The 20983-nt window shown below is 44.1% G+C and overlaps 1 protein-coding gene and 1 long non-coding RNA gene across 4 annotated transcripts in view; one reads left to right on the plus strand and one right to left on the minus strand.

Moving 5' to 3' along the window:
• Nucleotides 1–20983, plus strand: part of ARID3B (AT-rich interaction domain 3B) — a 47922-nt gene that overhangs the window by 15608 nt on the left and 11331 nt on the right. For both annotated transcript variants that reach the window (XR_013347385.1, XM_077829128.1), the window contains exons 4-6: nt 1107–1179; nt 17489–17672; nt 20413–20672. Coding sequence is in view for 1 of the 2 variants with exons in the window: in XM_077829128.1 (XP_077685254.1) it covers nt 1107–1179; nt 17489–17672; nt 20413–20672 (517 nt within the window). In the remaining variant the exon portion in view is untranslated. The remainder of the gene's footprint in view (nt 1–1106; nt 1180–17488; nt 17673–20412; nt 20673–20983) is intronic.
• Nucleotides 11208–17973, minus strand: LOC144271657 (uncharacterized). 2 transcript variants are annotated; one of them, XR_013347386.1, is made up of 2 exons: nt 17915–17973; nt 11208–11610 (listed from the first exon to the last, which is right to left on the minus strand). It is a non-coding gene; the product is annotated as an uncharacterized LOC144271657 (long non-coding RNA). The 2 variants fall into 2 exon arrangements; XR_013347387.1 differs by having other exon boundaries at nt 17887–17966.

Raw genomic sequence — 20983 nt, forward strand, 5'->3', positions numbered from 1 at the left:
TTCTCCTGCCTTCGCCTTTTCTGAAATATCAGAGGGTGATGCTAAGAAGTAGAATTTGTTTTCTGAATAAATCTTATATGAAACTTTTCAGAAATATGTAATCAGAAACACTGGATCTCGAAGGCGTTTTGCCAAAATATGTCTTTAGAACATTGGTTCTAGGCTGATTGCCAAGGTGAGTGAGAGTACTTTCCGTCTGATTTCAGAGGAGCATCTCCCACCAGGCATTACTTGTTAGCACGATTTGAAAGATCTATATCTTTTCTTTCACCTTTCCCTTCAAGGCATTTCAGGGATTGTCACATAAGTGGAAAACTCAAAGGAAGGAATAACAGGATCAGAAGTTGCACCTCCGTTGTGCCTTTAAGGTGTGAATTGGAGGAGCTAGTGTACTCTGAGGGCTGGTCTACACTATAGAGTTAGGTCATCTTAACTATATCGCTCAGAGCTATAACTTCATGCCCTGTGCCATGTAATTAAACTGACCTAAGCCCTGGTGTGGACACTGCGAGGTGTCTTCCGTTGACCTACTGCCTCTTGTAGAAGTGGATTTACTACAGCAATGGAAGAACCCCTCCTGTTGCTGTCGTAAGTGTCTATGCTTCAGCGGCACAGCTGTAGTGCAACCGCTTTACCTCTATAGCATTTCTAGTGTAGACATAACCTGAGTTTTACATTTCTTTTGGCTTTCCCATCTTTCCTTTCTGGTTTTCTGTTTGTTGCAGTAGTTTCTCTCTCTCCCCTTTGACCCAGGTTGGATCCTTGGAATCCTTTCTTTTCTACTCCTTCCTCCCAATAGCCCTGCATTATAGCAGCACTCCTCTGGCAGGGTTCAACCCTGCTTCCTCCCAAACCACAGTCTGCACCATGCCTGAACAATCCGCGGGAGATCAGTACAGAGTGTTCCCAATTCCGCCAAAGGGGCTCAGCTTGCTACACTTCAGCCTGGTCAGTGGAGGAGACCAGAACTCTACAACTGATTTGCCTCTACCTCTGTGGCAGCATGTTGTCCCACCGTCATATGAGGCCCAGTATAATATATGGTGGTCTTACCCTCTCTGTCTGCCCTAGCATGGGTTATACCGTTATTTTTCTTAATTCCCCAGCTGTATGAACTGGATAGTGACCCTGAACGGAAGGAGTTCCTGGATGACCTCTTCATCTTTATGCAAAAGAGGGGTGAGTGAGCCATCTGCTTTATTTGGATAATATAAAATGGGACAGTGCCCTGGGAGCTGGCTCAAGAGAATGAAGCTGCCAGTTGAGCTTGCTGATCAGGTGGGAGAACAGTAGTATGACCTGAGATACTTGCTTTGAGAGTAAAGGGGCTGTGCAAAGAACTGTCTGTCCTTGAATCCTGGATTGTAAGGGCACGACCAGTTTCCCTACCCTTCTTTTCACTTGTCTAAAAAAAGCAGACTCTAAGATCCATTTTGGAACAATTGATTTCTGCTTCTTATCCTGCAACAAACCAATTTTTGAAACATTCACACAAATCTACACCCTGTCTCAGAATAAGCTGCTGTGTTGACACTGATCACCCACAAGAAGCCCCTGGTGTCTTATTTTCATGCTATACATCATGGAAGATGTGTGTGAACACCCACTCTGTTGGACAAGATCTGCATATAAAGTAGGTGTTCATGCTAATGCCTAGAATCTGCAATATGGGGGCTTGGAAAAGAGATACAAAGCACTCTTTTCCTGTTACCACACTGCATTTCTTAGACCTGGATTTCTATTTCATATCATTCTGTTCAGCTGAGCCCAGGAACACAGCTGAGAGGAAATTGTCACGCTCTTTTTGCTATCAACCACTTGAGGTTTTTCTCATGACAGAAGTAGGGGGGTGGAGTTGCTCCGCTAGAATATTTTATAGGTATCTTTCTAAGTATAGTTCTACCAGTTGAAGAGGAATGATTAATAAATGCCTACAGATACAAGAACATAAGAGTCTGACCCAGGATGGCCATTATCTACCATCTATCCCAGGGGTGGGCAAACTTTTTGGCCTGAGGGCCACATCAGGTTTCTGAAATTGTATGAAGGGCTGGTTAGGGGAGGCTGTGCCTCCCCAAATAGCCAGGCATGGCCCGGCTCCCACCCCCTTTTCAATCCCCCCCAGCTTCTTGCCCCCTGATGGCCCTTTGGTGACCCCTGCCCCATCCACCACCCCCCTCCCGCTCTCTGTCCGCCTCTGGTGACCCCGGCCCCATCCAACCTCCCCTCTCCTTCCTGACTGCCCCCCGAACACCCCGCCCCTAACTGCCCCCTGCTGCCCCATCCAACCCCTCCTCTCCTTCTTGGCTGCCCCTGCTCCTATTCAACCGCCCTGTTCCCTGACCCCTATCCAACACCCCCACCCCCTTACTGCGCTGCCTGGAGCACCAGTGGCTGGCGGCGCAGCTGCACCAGAGCATGCAGCCGCGCCCATGGTCCCGCAGGCCGTAGGTTGCCCACCTCTGATCTATCCCAGTATCCTGTCTTCAGATAGTGGCTGGTGCCAGATGCTTCAGTGGGAATTACAGAACAGGGCATTATCAAGTGATCTGTCCTGTGTCATGCAGTCTCAGCTTCTGCAAGTCAGAGATTTAGAGACACCAAGAGCATGGGGTTGTGACCCTGACTATCTTGGCTAATAGCCCTTGATGGACCTATCATCCCTAAACTTATCAGATTATTTTTTTGAAACCAGTTATACTTTTGGTCTCCACAACATCCTCTGGCAATGAGTTGCACAGGTTAACTGTGTGTTGTGTGAAGAAATACTTCCTTCTGTTTGTCTTAAACCTTCTGCGTATCAATTTAACAAACAAACCAGGGGTGTCAGTCATGTGAAGGGGTAAATAACACTTCCCTATTCTCCTCCACACCATTTTTGATTTTATAGACCTCTATCATGCTTCTCCTTAGTATCCTCTTCAAGAGGAACAGTCTGTCTTTTTAATCTCTCCTCACATGGAAGCTCTTCCATACCCCTAATCATTTTAGTTGCCCATCTTTGTACCTTTTTACAATTCAAATATCTTTTTTTGAGATGTGGCAACCAGAACTGCACATTGTATTCAAGGTCTGGGTGTACCATGGATTTATATAGAGGCATTATAATATTTTCTCTTATCTATCATTTTCCTAATGGTTCTTAACATTCTGTTAGCTTTTTTGAATGTTGTTGCACATTGAGCAGATGCTTTCAGAGAACTATCCATAATGACTCCCAAGATTCTTTTTCAGTGGTAACAGCTAATTTAGACCCAATTATTTTGCATGTATAGTTGGGATTATGTTTTCCAGTGTGCATTTCTTTGCACTTATCAACATTGAATTTCATCTGCCATTTTGTTGCCCGGTCATATGGGGCAAACCATCACAAATCTGAGGCTGAAATGAATTTTCCTTTCAAATGTTTTTTCTCCCACAGGGGTTAGTAAAAAATTGGCAGGCTGACCCTCTTAATACCTCTTTTGCAGCACAGTTGAAATAACATTCCTTTGCTAGACAACTGTGGTCAATTTGTCTGTTATGTTTTAGGCAGATCTGTCATTGGAACAGAAAGATAGTGGCCTCTTTAGACATGCCGAAAGGACTATGGGCTGGCTGTGAAGAAGTTCTGTAGATGAAAAGTGCAACACCACATTCTGCTCCTTTCACTGTCTCAATCTGCTGGGTTCTAGGAACAGGCCTAGTGAGCATTTAACATGTAAGAGGGAAATACCTTGCCCTTTGCTTATTCCCGTCATAGTATAATGTTCTATAACTGACAGTGTATTAGACCTAGGAAACCATCTCACTTTCCTTAGGGCTCTTATAGAAATGGTCACTACCCAGCTTATTTCTCAGGAAACCTGGTAAGGAATTGTGGGAAACATCTGTCTTCTGAAGTTGAAGAGCAGCCAATTGCCCTTTAACTGCCTTGCACTGGAGTTTGGGCCTCACCTCCACTTGGTCTGATGTTTCACTATGGTATTTCTGGGGCACGTTCCTTTCTTGAAAATCTCAAAGGCTTGCTGAAACATGATGAGGATGGGGGAAAGGGTGGCCCCCATTGCAGTCAGATTTCCAGCTAATTGTGGGCACATCTGCTGCATGGTTTGTACCTCATTTGGCTTCCACAGCTTGGCTGTAACATGCCACACCCTTTCTGACACTGCTAGGGCTTCCACATCCAGCAGTGTGGGGATTTGCTCTTGTGGCATTTTAAAAGTTTGAGCCCTGTTTCACTGATTCTGGGTCCTCCATGGACAAAGGTTTAAGAAGTCCTAATTAGTTTGTATTTATGACTGTTATCTTGAGCTGCATGTTTCAGTCTAAGTGAAGAAACAAGAATATAGTCCTAGAAGAGTGTGACTGGCAGCAATGAAAACCTCTTGTTACCTTGAGAGAAATCTGCTCACTACCTCATTGCCTCCTTCCAATTACTATTTAATTATTAACCAGCAACATGTTCCCAGTGCAGAGGCTGAGCCAGTCACCAGCTGGCTGTTGTAGGAGTATAGCTTTGAATCAGCTGTACATTGCCAGTTTTTTTTCTTGCAGCTCTTGTTTTCCAGAACGATATTTAAGAGGACATGTTAAGAGCGCTACCCATAGTGGGAGTTAAATTCTAGAGTGCTGTTTCCAATGTTTCTGATAACTCCTACGGCTGACATCCATTTACTGCTGCTATGCAGAACAAGCTAGATTGCAAGTCATATGGCTGGAGTGGTATTTGCCTGGGAGCCATTGCTCCTGTGGCAGCTCCCTAAAAAGTCAGTTGAGAGACTCTGTGGAGTTCAGGTTCTCAGATTGGTGTCCTGCTGACAGTGAGTTGTCACCCTAGTATTTTCCTGTGATGCCTTCAGTACTGCTAACAGCAGCAGTAGGAGCAGTCACCTGTTGGTGCATATCTGGCAAACATGCACATATTTCTACACATGCTAATAGACTCTGGCATGCTCCTAACATTTAGTCACTCACAGCAGAGTGAACACACAGATTATTATTAATACTTTTCCCCTCTGCGCTCCCACCTAACACAAATCAGTCTCCTTTCTCATTAAATATAAACACCTTGTTCAGAAAGAGTCCACCAGAAGGAGACTGACAAACTGAGGCTTTAATGCACCTGGGAGCTGAGAACAAACTGCTATGTTTCTGTCCCTGTCCGTCCGTGTGTGTCAGTGTCCAGTTAATTTATACCTCAAATCCAAGTGGGAGTGAATGCAGGTCTTTTTGTCAGCATCATTGGTATAATGATGGGTATTTTCCTGCCCTATTACAGAGACTCTGGATAATGCTGGCCCTTGTTTGGTATTGGTGGTGGGGGGGATGACAGCAGACTGGTAACTAACATTGATACTGGAGGCCTGATGTGAAAAACAAATAGCAGATTTCCCAGGAGCTACTGAAGAGCTCTGAGCATGAAAAGACTTGGCCCTTAGTGCCGCTGCTTGAAATGTACCTAGAATGTGAAGCCATGAAATGGGCTTAATGCAGATCAAATGTGCAGGTCTCATCAGCCTCAGAGCACAGCAGGTTGTCACAGAATACTCCAGCTGCAAGTGATAAAATGGTCCTTCAGTTGCAGTAATGATGGAAGAGGGAAATGAGGGGAAAGCTGTAACTCTTCCTTTGTTGGGAGATTTTTTTGGGTATGTATTTAGGTGAATTGTACTCTCCATAGCTGTGACCCATGGGAGGGCTCTAGACAGTCCGGGTGACTGTTGTGCAGAACAAACTTTGAACTGGCTCAATAATGTGACCACTCTACTGACTTGGGGGGCTCGTCCACATGAGACATTAGTGCATGGCAAGCCTGGGTGTAAATCTACAGTGCACTAGCTTACTGCACAGTAGCATCTTGTATGGACACTGCTACAGCACACTAAAAATTCCATAGTGCTCTTGGATACATTTGTGTTTCGAAGTGTCCATGTGGGACATTACTGTGTAGCAAGCATGCACTGTAAAGTCAGGCACTGACCTGCTGTGCACGAATGTCCCATACAGACAAGCCCTTATCTTTACCTTGCTTTAAGTTGCTGCACCGCCCTCGCACTCTCCCCTTCTAGACTGCATCTTCCACCTCCCTTCACTGTGGGAGGGTGAAAGGTTGGGAAGGGCATGACTTCCAGCTCTGCTGCAAAAGGAGAGAATTTTAGGGATGTGAATGTTCATATACAACTAAGTATGGCACTGAGCAAGCCTTCTCACGTAGTTTTGCTAGTGCATCTCAGTCCTTAGCAGAGAATGATAATCCTAGCAAATTGTGTAGAAGTATTGTGGCATGGATAAACATCCACAAAGCAGTCGGTTTTAGACCTAACCCCTCTGAAACACACTTGCAACTTAAAATGAATCCAAAAAACAGTTCTCCAGAGAACTGCAAACACCTACAACACTGCATCACCTACAATTCCTCCTCTTTTACTTTAGAGGGGAGGAGATGGAGGCGTAGAAAAGGCTGGCAAAAGAAACGTGTGTGTAGTGTAGTTATAGCTGAGTCAGTCCCAGGATACGAGAGACACAAGGTGGGTGAGGTAATATCTTTCATTGGACTAAATTCTGTTAGTGAGAGAAGCACACTTCTGAGAGACACAGAGCTCTTCTTCGGGTCCTGAAGAAGAGCTCTATGTGGCTCAGAAGCTTCTCTCTCCCCCACGAACAGAAATTGGTCCAGTAAAAGAAATAGTTATTTCTGTGGGCCTTTGTTCTGAACTTCATAGAATCATACAATATCAGGGTTGGAAGGGACCTCAGGAGGTCATCTAGTCTAACCCCCTGCTCAAGCAGGACCAATCCCCAATTTTTGCCCAGGATTCCTAAATGGCCCCCTCAAGGATTGAGCTCTCAACGCTGGGTTTAGCAGGCCAATGCTCAAACCACTGAGCTATCCCTCCCCCCATTTAGTCATTTCCTGACTGTGCTCTAGTATGAAATCTTTAGCATCTTCAGGGTCCACTTTCACTGCATGATTGATCTCATTATGCTTTCCTCTTGGATCTGTTGGAAATTTGTTTCACTGACCAATGAAATATACTCGGATAGCACTCTGAAGTATATTTTACCTTTTTCAGAACCCTCTTAGTGCATGCCTTACACTGGGTGTGTCCACATTTAGTGTAGGTAAGTGCTAAGGAACCCACCCCAGTTGGTCATACTGATGCAGTCACAGACTTTGCATTAGGTACACAGTGATGGTCTTCCTCATGACACTCCTCTCCCTTCTCCCCCCCCCCACTTCCCTGTTTTCACCATGTTGCCATCAAAACTTCTTGGAGGTGTTCTAGTATAATGGAACTATCCTATTGGGATTATCACTAGTGTTTTGCAAGAAGTTACTCTGGAGAAATGACTGTGTGTGGAAGAGAACTAACTGAATATTGTGGTGTAACACTCTGAGGCAGCCTAAGAGATTGCATGTATTAGCACATCGGAAAAGGCTCCTTTTGAAGGAAGGCTGTTTTGTTCATTTAAAGTACTGCCTTTGTGAAGATCTCATAAACCCTCTCTGATGGTACAACTCTGCTAATTCTGGTCAAGGTTACTGTGTGACCTTGGTTTTCCCAGGTGGGTTGGCCATTCTGTTTTTGATGTGCATATACATAGGAGGGACTTTGTAAGCCTGAGCATGTGGTTTTAATTTTTTCCTTTTAGATATGGAAATACTCATGGCAAATACATGGTATTGACAAAAGCATTTACTGATGGATTCTTTTATCTATAGGCAACACTGGTGCTTATCATACACATGTCCAAGATATACCCCCTCCATCTGCCCTTTCTCAACTTCACAAGTTTCTTTTGCTCCTGCAAGGATATCTTGTTTTCTGAATAAAATAATGTAATTCTCTAAATTGGATGTAAACTCTCCACTCCTGTTGTCACTGTTAAGCAGACAGAGTAAGTGATTTTAGAGCAGATGTGTCTCCTAGCACGAAAGCAGAAGTTCCACGGTGAAGAAATCTCCCTCAGCATGCTACTCCAGAAAGAAGAGTTCTTAGTCATTGCTCTCAGGAGAGATGATTCGTGAGCAAATAAAGAATAAAACATGTGGATGTTCTGAATTAAATTAACAAACCTCTGTTCTATGCTACCTGGACCCTGAACTGTATAAAGCTCACTTCAGGATTTATTTCAATCACTGAATCGGCTACTTATTTTGGCCAGTTGATCTGATTTAAGGAGCTGAGAACTGTGGTAACTGGGTTCCTGTGTAAAATGATGGATAGGTGTGAAGCAGGGCACATCATTTACTCACTATTCTCCCCATTATTGATTACTTGTTTGTGTGTTAGTTGTATAGGCTTTTATTTATATTGCCTTCTTTTGTAGGGGCCTTGAGCACTTAAGGAGGGAAGGATCATACTGTATATGATATTAATAGAATCATAGGGCTAGAAGGGACCACAAGGGTCATCTAGTTTAACCCCCAAATCACACAAGGAGTTTGTAGCAAGCAGGAAATTGAACCTGTATCTCTCTTGTCCCAAGCTAACAGCCTAGCCACAGCACCATCATTCATCTCATTAAGGTTGCAGAGTTAGTCACTCAAGTTAGGAAATTCCAGAATGAAAATCACCCATTCAACCTTAATTCGGCCCCCTTGTGCATGTGTGTTCATATACGTCTGTGCTCGGCATCACAGTGGATCCTGGTAACGGGGTGGAGCACTTGCTGGGAAAGTTCTGCTCGTTGGAGAATTTAGCTGCCAAACTCGGACAAGTCTTTCCCGAGCAGAGATTTTTCAGAGACTTCTAACTTGGCCAAATTTTCCTGCGGCTGATAAAAGGCACAGCTGTGACATGAGAGACCCCCTGCCAAATATTAAGTCCCCTGCTCCAAAGCAGGGAAACATTAACTTTTAATACTGGCAAAATGTGTTTTTTCCCTAATCTTGGAACAGCCTGAAACTGTTAAATAAATAAATAAATAAATAAAAAAGCTTGAGGCAAACACCCAGCATGGATAATGTCAAAGGTTAAAAAGTTATAAGCAAGTGAAAACGGGGTCTTACAATGGGAAGTTTTGAGTATTCGCATAGTAGTGCTACCAGTTCTACCTATAATTAATAGGAAATTAGAGTGGAAGTTTGTTTGTTGCTGGACTCTAGAAGACTTTGTTTTTAAACTTATCCAGAGTTAAGGTAACTAATTGTTAAAACTTTAAATATTTACTGATTGGAGTTGAGATGAATAACTCCTCTTAATTGGTGTGAATGTGTTTCCACATAGTTTGCTTTGTATCCCTCCCTATAATATGCCAATCTGACATCAGTCTTCTCCTAAAATAACCAATTTAAGGACTCCCTATTAAGCTTCTCCCTGGAATGCAGAATTGAGGATGTAAAGTTCACTCCTACCTGTCCATGAGGATTTAGATTTTGTGAAGAGTTAATCTGTTGTCGCATAACCTGGATATTAGTGTTCCAAATCCTTTCCTCCCAAAGATCTTCTTTATATTGGAACTTCCTAGTCATTGCGGATGCTCTGGGCTCTTTGGCTTCCTAGCTGACTTGGCAGCCTGTTTCTAATCAAGTGATTAATGACTCTTGCTGTGCTCAAGCAACTCAAAACCTAGCCATTTGGATACTGTGGTGATGAGGGCCTTACAGGTACATAGGCAAATACAAAAAGGCAGAACTGTTTGGCATGTATTCCAGACCCTCTGCCACAATCCGTAAGCAGCTGGCCTTATGTTGCCCAGCTAAGCCTAGTTGTGGCTGTATGTCTGTTCCGCTTCCTTCATTCCTTTGCATTTCTTTCAAACGTATTCATGTGTCCACTTTGACTGGTGAAGAAGAGTTCATCTCCCACCTCTGCTTGTTAGTCCAAAGGTCGTAGGGGTGGAAACCCCACCAGTTGCAAAGCTGTTCAACATCTGGCAGAGAAATGGGGAATAGCAAATCTATTGGACCCAGCTGTGTCAGTAGCAGTTGAACAGTGGGACTTTATTTGATCTTAATATGAGGAGCAGTAAATTTCCATGGGACCTCGACTGGGATGGGAGTGCACTTGACACTGGGATGTAGTAGCCCCCTTCCCCTGAAACTTAAAATGGTTGGAGGCTTGGTCAGTATAGTAGGGTTGTGGTCACTGGGAAAGTGTGTGCACATGCCAGTTAGGCTGCCTCCGGCTCAGCAGCTGAAATCTGATAAGGGGCCGCTAACTGTCAGTCTCACTTATTGAGGAGGGAAGCAGAGACCGATGGCATTTCTAGGGGTCTAGATAAGAACTGGGCCTCCTGTCAAATAGAACATGATTAATTACCCTCAGTCCCAGCTCCTGCTTTGATAGGAGTTTCTGATGATACGCAGGCTTGCAGATCAGGTGGTGACATTCCCATTGGGAGGTGAGAATGCCCGCTGTGGAAATGCAGCAAACCTGGGGAGAGATTAGATCAGTGATGGCGCTGGCAGAGAGAGATCCTTTATTCTCATTTCCCCATAGCTGCTTTTCTCATTTTAACGTCGGCAGCTTACGCAATAGAGGTGACAACGGAACCTTTCATGTGGAGGAACTGGGAACAGTTTGAATGACTGCTGCATGCATGGTCCCTGGTTCAGCATAACTAGCCCTGCTTAAAACCCTGGATTTTGTGCTTGGAGATGATTCCAAGTAAAGCAGGAGCCTGGAATGGGGACTTCTAATGTTAATTGCATATTGCTGATTAATTTAATCAATGGACTCCATTTAGAGAGAAGAGGAATAACAGAGGGATAGTGCACATGTAAAAAGTACAACCGCATTCTCCCTCCCTCCCCAACTAATTTAGTTTTCATTTCATTTCAAGATTCAGTTCCTGCTTTCCTCATTTTTTAAAATCTCCACAGGCTTGCTCCAGCCTGCCTCACAGGCCTCACCCTCTTCCTTCTCCATTCCCTCTGATCTCTGGTGCTTCTGTCCTACCCCTTCACACACTGTTGGTCTGCTCCCCCGCCGATTCTGAAGTCTCGAATAGCATCTCTTCCCTCATCTTGTATCTGTAGGCAAGTTATTGACAATGGTCTTCTGTTTACCTATTCATTTCTCTCTCTAACTCTATGAAGCATTTTGTTAAAGTTTGTATGAAAGACATTCTGAAAAATGTTATTGCATGGCGGCATCCTTATCTAGTGTGTATCTCTCTAGAAAGGGAATCTTTAAAGAGGTATGAGGGAGAGATTTAAAGAGTACATCACTAGGAAGAGCGTGAAGAAATTGCCCAGGGAATCGCTGTGTCAAAGGAAGGGTAATGACATCTCTTTAATCAAACCAGGTTAGAACTCCCAAACCTGGCCGAGAAACAATCTCTCAAAGAAGTGTTGGCACAGGGTAAAGAGGAGAAGAAGGATAGGTCGCTGCTCTGGTTGAGTCCCAGGCTAAAATCCCACAAAGACCAGCCATCCTGAGGCATGTGTAAGGGGCGGGAGGAGGGAATATTTGGTTCCAAAATGTAGGTCTTGAAACATGTGGATAAATTACATTATCCCCAGTTTACAGATCGGAAGATCGAGGCACAAATCAGTAAAGTGATTAGCCAAAGTCATACAGGAAAATGGCAGGAGAGCAAAGAACCCAGGTCTTCTCACTCGCTCACCAGTGCTCTTTCCATTGGACCTTGTAGACTCCTGGCCTCCAGTTGTAAGAATACCTGTTAAAAGAAAGCTTATGCTCAAATAGATTTGTTAGTCTCTAAGGTGCCACAAGTACTCCTTTTCTTTTTGCGAATACAGACTAACACGGCTGCTACTCTGAAACCCGTTAAAAGAATACTTCCAAGGTTCTCTTCTTCCTCACTCCCCACACACCTCTCCAAAATTAGGAAAGAGCAAGCCAATTACTCAGCCCCATATGCTTCTCAAACAAGGGAGACATTCAAAACCATCAGAATAAAACCTTTAAGCTTCTGTGTATTTATTCAGTTACATTCTCTTGAAGGTAAAAGAAGGCTTTCAGAGAGGGGAATGGTATGGTTGGGAAGAAGGGGCTGCAAAGGTGGCTCGGTCATAACTACAGTCATGATTTTTTCAAGAAACCCCAACTGTAATTACAACTTCCTCCCCTTCACAAAATCCACCTGCCTACGGGCTGTTCGGTGGCTTCTCCTTTTTTCATATCCTCAAATTCAGGTGTCTTGCGGAGGATTTTGAAAGTGGGAACAACTTTGCCCCTCCCTATTTGTCCATCCATCTCCAGAGATACCTGACTCAGCCCCCAGCTTGCTTACTTCTCCCACCCACATTTTCATGCTTTCTACGAGCTTACTCCAGGAGCGCCCTGGCTGGATTGATCTAGAAGAGCTATCTTATCCTGTAAATCCTGCCCACCTCTGCAGTGATCCCTACAAGTAATGGCTAGGTTGTGGGGTAGTCAGGGAAAACTGATCTAACCTTTCTTTTAAAATATAATATATACAAAATATTGAGCCATTTTAAAATCTTGACTCCCATTGTCCTGCCCTTGATCCTTTGTCATATTAGAGGACAGAGACAATCTGCCTGGTTGTTTGTACAGCATTTAGCGCAGCAGAGCCCCCATTTTCATTGGGGCCTGTGGTCACGACTGCAGTATGTAGACATTTGTGTTCCTCAGAATCCCATCATGTCAGTTGAGCAGCAACCCTTTTCCGTGGGATACAAATGCTTCTCCCTGCTGTTTATTATAGTGCCTAGGCCCCAGTCTGATTCTGATTACTCAGTATCAGAGGCGAGGTGGCCTGGGGTTGTATAGTGGGCTCACTTCAAGGGAGGAAAAGGTAGTAATTCCTGCAGCAACAGTGTGGAGAGGAGCCCTGCCACCCCTTCACTGATTTGAAGGAGACCCCAAAGCCAGTGTAGCGGCTGCAGAAGGCGTTTTTGTGAGCTGGTAGAATAGAGGGAGACAGGCTGGAAAGTACAGTAAAATGAGTTTGCCATCAAACAGCAACAAGTCTTATGCTGTGCCCCAGGTCGGTGACCTTTCCCTCTGGAATTCTCCCCTCTGACCTCCAGATCATTAATCCTGATGCTGCCAGATGACAGTAATCCATCATTGGCCCTGACAAGGCTTGCAGCCGACTGTGAAAGGATCCGCTCTGCTCCAGCCTCCTCCTGTCCCGTGATGCTACTTGTTTTTCAGCCTTTCTGTGTTCAGAGCTGGAGGTTTCCAATAAAGACTTTATCACCTTTCCCTTCGTCTGAAAGGACTGGGGGAGGGGCTCAAAGAGCAGCCTTTCCTCACTTACTGTCTGCATTTCGTAATCAGCTCCTGTGAAATGTGCTTTGCTCTGGCTGACTAAACCAGTGGAGAGCATCCAGAGCTTACGGGAACCCAAAACACAACCCCTGTTGCATTCCCTAGCTCATGCAAGTTAAGAGAATGTTACTCAACGTTCTCCTTTTATGGAAAGTCCTGTAGCATTTCATAGAACGTGACCACTTCCCTCTATGCTGTGGTTTTAGCTTTCCTACAGAATGTAACAGAAAGGGTGTCTCTCTTGTAAAACTCTGCAGGATGGTTAAAGAAAATCCATTAAAAATCTCATTCTGTGGGTTTTTGGAGTCATTTTTTTATAGACTCTTATAGAAGTTCCTATAAGGGTCCTAAGTATCAGAGGGGTGGCTGTGTTAGTCTGTATCCACAAAAAAACTGAGGAGTGCAGTGGGACCTTAAAGACTAACCGATTTATTTGGACATAAGCTTTCGTGGGTAAAAAACCCACTTCTTCAGATGCATGGAGTGAAAATTACAGATACAGGCATAAATATATATTGGCATATGAAGAGAAGGGAGTTAGGTTAGAGTTAGAGAAGGTAACTCCCAACTCCCTTCTCTTCATGTGCCAATATATATTTATGCCTGTATCTGTAATTTTCACTCCATGCATCTGAAGAAGTGGGTTTTTTTACCCACGAAAGCTTATGCCCAAATGAATCGGTTAGTCTTTAAGGTGCCACTGCACTCCTCGTTTTTTCTATAAGGGTCCTGTTTTTAAAAGCTATCCAGAGGAAGAGGGTATTTCCTGGTGGTTACAGCTGGGTATGGGAAGGCAGATTTGGATTCTGTTCCTCCACTAGCTTTTTTACTCTGTGCCTCAGTTTCCCCATCTGTAAAATGGGGATAATATTTTCACAATCCCTCTGTGAGGTAGGTGAATGAATTCATTAATATATGTAAAGTACTTTGAGATCATGGGTTGAGAGGAGCTAGAGAGGGTGAAAAATTGTGATTTTGGCTAAAGCTGTTTCAAAAAAAAATCTGTAATATCTCAGTATTTCCCCTTGCCAACCCCTTGTTTTCCTGAGGAACCTTATTAATGGCCCTTTCTTTCATGTTCCAGCTGTCCCATCTGGCCACTGTCCAAGCATAGCTGGATGAAAGTCCCTTATGAGCGAGCTAATACTATTCTCTAAATTGGATTGGGAAAGAGTGGATGGTTTTGAGCAACACAAGATGGTCTCGGGGGAGGAGGAAAGAAGTGGGAGGAGTGCTCCAGTTGTGCCCTCCCCTGTCATTGTTGACCAAAGAACTGGGCTCTGATATGGACCGTAGCATCATCAGTGCAACTTTTGTAATTATCTACTTTGTTGGAACACTCTGGCATCCATTGAAAGTGGCCACCTTGTCAGAAATATCCAGCAGTAAAGGGGTTAAAAACAAACTCTCTTCCTATTTGTGGGGTGGGATGAAAGAGGGTTAAATAAGACTTTTATTCACACACCCTGCCCTGCAGAGAAGTTGAAAGTTCCCAGTTCAGTGTCTGCAAGTCCTCCAAGGAAAATAAGCGAACAAGTCATTGACATAAGCCACCAGCTCTATTAAACGAGGGCTGTGGCGAGAAGGTGGAGCACATGCTCTTGCCAGACTGTTCCTACAGAGTTTTCTATACGGAAATGCTGTCTCTGTCTGCGCAGAACCTTTAACCGTGCTAAGTGAACTTCTTTACAAATCTTAACACAGTTCAAGCTGACTTAGGCCTTGTCTACACTAGAAAATTGTACTGCTTTACTCATCCTGTTATAGTTAAAGTGGTATAACCCCTCTATGTGGACACAGTTCTAGCAGTATAAAGGTGCTTGCCGTATGGGAAGGAGAATAAGTTATCTTGGTATAGGGCATATTTATGCTGGTATATTTGCATCTACCCTAGGAGTTGTACTGGTGGAACTATACTAGTAAAAAAAAATAAATCACACCCTAACCAACACATTTATACTGTCATAATTTTCAAGTGTAGACCAGCCCTTGGTTTAAACTCTGACTGGCTAATTAGGGTGAATGGGGACCAAACACATTTACATTGTTTGGGAATGATTACAGTCTTGGTCCTGGAGGGAACTATAGGATGCAAAATGAAAACGGCAGATGAGATACCACTGATAGATAACAGGCTGGCATTACTGCTTTACAGGTGCTTCCCCGTGGCAAGAAGACAACTAAACGGGGATATATGATAGATGTATACAGAATAGTTAATGGTCAGTCCAGGGTTCCAATTTACCTTCTCCCATAATACAAGAACAAGGAGACAACTCAGTACAACTGAAAGATAGCAAGTTTAAAACTAACAAAAGGATGTCTTTTATATAGCATATAATTAACTGGTGAAACTCCGTGCCAGCAGGTATTGAGGGGAAAAGGCATAACAGGATTCTAAAAAAAGATTACACACTTGGGGCATTGGGAATGTCGGTGGAGTTTAGATGGACTCTTACACAAAGCAGAATAAAAATCATTTATAAGGGCCATAAAGTCTTTTGCTCTATGGCGTATACCATATGCCACTGTTGGGTGTTGGAAGAAATCTCCTCTGTGGACTAATTATTTCGCAATTGTCCATTACTGAGTTTCTTATTCCGTCCTGTAAAGATTTTGGTACTGACTTGTGTCCTAGACAGGACAGTGAAATTAGATGGATCATTGCTTTGATCCAGTATGGCATTTTCTATGTAATGAAATATTTGCCATGCCTACATTTTTCTTTCTTGTTAGCTAGATTTCATTAGTTTCAACTTTGAAATCGCAGCTTCTTGCTTTTAAGTTCTGGGAAAGGGGCACTGGCTGGTTAAAAATCAGATTTTCATACCTGTGTTAACCTGTGAGTTTACTAAAACTGAACAGAAGTTTGTCCCACAGCACTCTGCAAAAGGAAGCCTAGAGTCTGAAATCTAATGTACATTTCACTCTGTATGCTGATTGTTTACTCAGTTTGGACAATGAAAATGGATTAGTTAGTTTCACTTTCTGGCTCTCAGGCACTAGTTTCTTGCTACTGTATTCGGATTGCAAATGCAGCAAGGGAAGGTCTGCAACGTTTTCCAGAAAACCCACTTAAATTGAATTTTTTAAAAGAAATCAGATTTCAGTTGATCTTCAATTTCTGTTAAACCTAATTTTAGAAAGCCTAGATGTTGACTCTAAATCAACTGGGCAACAACGTCCCTTTAAACACAAGCTGCAGGAGGGAGTCGGGGGACTTAACATTTGCAAATGTGCTCATAATGCATAAAATAGCCAAATTGTGGTTGGAGGTGAAGGAGACAGAGTGCTGGAGTAAGCGTCCAAACTCCTCTCGCTCCCTAATCACCCCTCTCCCCCAAAAAAGAGAGGGGGCAGCAGTGACATAGTAATACAGAGTATCAGAATTCAGCTTCCCCATGCTTGTAGTGGTGGTGGTGGGGAGGCTGGAAGCAGTGTAACGACAGCATTAGAGTGGGGGGATCATCCACTGACCCTCTCTGGCTTATGCAGGAACAGTTCTGATGGACTCTGGAGGCAGCTGTAATCTGGCTTCCCTCTGCCAGGGAGAGTGTCAGCACCAAATAAGGAATAAGAGAGAAGAGCTTAAAATGGGAGAAGGGGGTTAGGATCACTCAAGGGAGGGGAAACAGGAGTAAGACCAAAAGTACTGTACTAAGAGCATGAGCAGAAGAAACTGCAAAAGGGGAGTGTGGCTAGGGGGAGAGTAGATCTTAGCCAAAATATCATCATTCCCTTCCACATCTGCTCTCTCATATTAAGTACAGAAAATATAAAAGAGGAAGAGAATATTCTGACAACCACTCAGAGAATCCTGATGCATAAGTAGGTCTTGTTCTTTGCCAGGAGCTGTTTTGTGGGTTCTTCAGCTCCCTCATGAGCATGAATGAAACAAATTGTTGTGTCTAGTAGTGCACTGGGAAGCTCACATAGATCAAACCTCTGTGCTGCTCCTCTGCTGTCTTTCACATCTCCGGTCCTGACTTGAAAAGCCCTCTACTTCCCCTCCCCTGCGTTTGCCTATTCCACAAGTTGCTGCCTAGCTGCATGTTTTGATTTGTCTGGTAATTGCTTTTGCCTGCAGGAAAGGATTTTCCATGAACAGGACTTGGTGTGTAGCTAAGTCGCTCTCATTTTCTTGCCTACAGAGCGCATTCTGGTCAGGTTACAAACAAGATTGCCTTCATTTCTCATTAGCGGGAAGATCAATAGCTCCAACCTGCCTGACTGTTTCTTGTCCTCATTTTCTGTCTCCATGATCCCCTCCCTGCCGTCCTGTTGTGATATTGCAGGAACTCCCATCAATCGGATCCCCATCATGGCGAAGCAGATCCTGGATCTCTATATGCTCTACAAACTGGTGACTGAGAAAGGGGGGCTGGTGGAAATCATAAACAAGAAGATATGGCGGGAGATCACCAAAGGCCTTAACCTGCCCACCTCCATCACCAGTGCAGCGTTTACACTTCGGACCCAGTAAGTATAGAGCCCTCCTGCATGCAACAGTAGGAAGTGGGGAGGGAGAAAAGTAGAGAGGAGAAAGGAAGAGGGGGGATGAGGGGAAAGAAATAAGCAAATTGTCCCCTTCTATGACAAGAATGGACCTGATTGGCTGTTTGTTTCGACCTTCCTCCACCTTGTTCCCCACAGTCTCTTCACCTCAGCTTCGCGCCACACCATCGCCTCTTACCTTCTTTCCCCCTGCTCTGCCCCCTCACCTCCTTTCTCTTCAGTGATCCCTCTCTCTTCAATTGTCTTTCTCTTTAGCTGATCCCCTCCAAACTAAATCAGCCTCCACCCCTCCAAAAGTAATAATCATGGAACGACCATGCCATTTGTTGCAATCACATGGTTACCCCTTCCCCCACCCTGTGTCTGGTCTGGTAGATTGTAAGCTTTGGGGCACAGAGCATCTGCTGCTTTGTGTTTGTGCAGTGCCTAGCATGATGAAGGCCCATTTATGGTTGGCCTAAGATACTAGTGTAGTAAACATTATAAATAATAATAATCAAATAGTCTTCTGAGTTTCCAACTTGTGTTTTAGCACCTAGATACTGTGGTAATTGCTCCCAGCCCCATAAATACTTAATATAGATTAGATAGGATAGCACTAAACCTAGGGAGAGAGGAATAGAACTGGCAACATGGCAGCAGGCAAAGGTGGCTCCTAACATTTTTGTTCAGGCTAAGAGGCAGTGTGGTTCAGTGACTTGAGCAGGGCACTGGGAATCAGGACTCGGGGATTCCAAGCTCTGTCCCGAATTCATTATGTGACCTCTCCATCCCTCAGTTTCTCATTCTGTAAAATGGAGATACTCACATATTTCACTGATGTTCCTAAAGTGCTTTGAGAGCCTTGGAAAAGGCTCTATAGAAGGGTAAAAAACAATTCCCCATCTGTAAAATGAAAATGATGATACTGGCCTCCTTTGGAGTGTGCTTTGAGATCTACTCATGAAAAGTGCTGGATAAGAGCTGTGTGCTGGTCTTATCACTGGAGCAGGAGAGTAGTAAAGTCTTTTCATTCTAAACTGCTTCTCCATAGCTTGGCAGTTCTTGGAACGTGCCTTTTCACTACGCTTTTCCAGGCGTGGCCTCTTCCCAAAGTGATTTTTTTTTTTTTTAAAAGCTTGGACAAACCATGTTCGGCCTCTTTTGAATACAAGGAGAGTTTGGGAGTTTTATTACGTTTTTTCAAACAGTCAAAACAGCTGGGTATAGAAAGTTGAAATGTGGCATGGAAACAGCTCTCAGTGAGGATAAGTACTTGTGAGTGTTCAGTCAAATTTAGTTGTGCCCAGGTTTAAAAATCGCATGCCTAGTACAGTTAATATGGGATTTTTCACCATGTTCTTAAAGCACACAGAGAAAGAAGGTGCTGCTGGACCCTGTGCAACTAATTTAGGAACATAGTGAAAAATATACTGAAGGTGTAGATTCATAGATTCCAAGGCCAGAAGGGATCACTGTAATCATCTGGTCTAACCCCCTGTATAACACAGGCCAGAGAACTGCCCCAAATAATTCCTAGAGCTGAGGTTTTAGGTCATGATTTAAAAATTGTCAGTGATGGAGAATCCACCACAGCCTTTGGTAAGTTGTTCCAGTGGTTAATGACTCTCATTGCTAAAAAAGAACACCTTATTTCTATCCTGAATTTGTTCAGCTTCATCTCCCAGCCATTAGATTGTGTTCTGCTAGACTGAAGAGCCTGCTGATAAATATTTGTTCCCCATGTAGATATTTAGAGACTGTAATCAAATCATCCCTTAAATCTATAACTAGGTCTGTGACTAAATAAATTGGCTTCTGGCAAGGGCTGCATGGGAGCTTTGGCCCCTATCCTTCTGAACCTTGAAGGCGCAAAAGGGCTAGGGACCCCTAATGTGCACTAGATCAGTTGCCTAGGTGGGAGCCCTCCTCTGATGCACCTTGGGAGCTTGGCAATTCTTTGGGCTCAGAGAAAGGAGAATTTCTCCAGTGACCCTCCCTACGGCCATTCAGGAAAGCATCTCCCTCCTCAGTTGCTTGGGCCAAGGGGGCACCAGTAATCTAGTCACATAAGTTCAGATAAGGGAATTCACGTTGCTTATGTCAATTTTCTTCCAATCAGAAGAGCTTTGCTGTCTCAGAGAGTGAGGTGCCTGCTCTATTTTATTTTTCTTTTCTATGTAATTTACTTAGAACAAACCCCTAAAACCCACCAAAGAAATTCCAGGAGAGGGGGGCAAAACCAAGAGACGATTATGGTTGTACAGCTTATCACTCGAGTCAAGCAATTTGAAAGTTAGAATTGATCCCTTAACTCTTCCCTTTGTGCATAAGCATTCAAATTATGATCTTTAATTGTATGACCATGCAAAATTTCTTAAAGACAATATTATGTCACACACTTTCTTTCAACTTCCTTTGAGAGGTACACATGTAGCATCATGTAGTAGGGTGCTGTCCTCTGCAAAGGCTGGACTATGTGTCCATGAAAGTCATCTGTTTGAAAACGACACCTGACACCCAAACTACACAGCTGGTGGCAGACTAAGCATAAGACCGCAAAGCAAAAATGAATAGTGGTTGGCAGAGTTAGGTCTTCAAAGGGCCCAGTCCTGCAAGCACTCCTGAGCAATGCTTAGTACCATGAGAATTCCCATAATCTACTTTTCTCAGGTGCTGCTGAGTACACTTGCTTTGATCTCCCCTCTCCATGTGTTTCTCTCAGGTATATGAAGTACTTATATGCCTACGAATGTGAGAAGAAGTCCCTTAGCTCTCCTGCTGAGCTGCAGGCTGCGATCGATGGCAACAGGCGGGAAGGCAGACGGCCCAGCTACAGCTCCTCCTTGTTCAGTTATTCACCCACCACCACAGGGCCTCCTTCCCTCCTGTCTCCTCCAAAGATCCGCTTCCCGATCATCGGCCTGACCCCAGGCAGTGGAACCAGCAACTCCCGTCTCTCTCCAGCGGCAGCTCTCAGGAAAGGTCTGCTATTGACCTCTGTGCAGGACAGAGAATGTCTGTGGGGGGAGTAGGCAGTGGGTGAAATTCAATTTCAATGTCTGGCCAAACTTGGGTAAAAGAAAGTTTGGGGACAGTGAGAGGACTTGGATGGCTCAGGGATAGAGAGCCATCAAGCTCCAGGTTAACCAGTTTACGTATGCGCTGGGTCAGTAGCGGCAGCATTGTCATTGATACTGACTAATCACCCAGGACTGCAGAGCAGGATGAGAGAGGGAAGGATAGAGGAATGAGGACAGGACTGGGATCAACCAGGAGTTACTGGGGCTCTAGAC

Source organism: Eretmochelys imbricata, chromosome 10 (assembly GCF_965152235.1).
Source record: "Eretmochelys imbricata isolate rEreImb1 chromosome 10, rEreImb1.hap1, whole genome shotgun sequence".
Classification (NCBI taxonomy): Eukaryota; Metazoa; Chordata; order Testudines; family Cheloniidae; genus Eretmochelys; species Eretmochelys imbricata.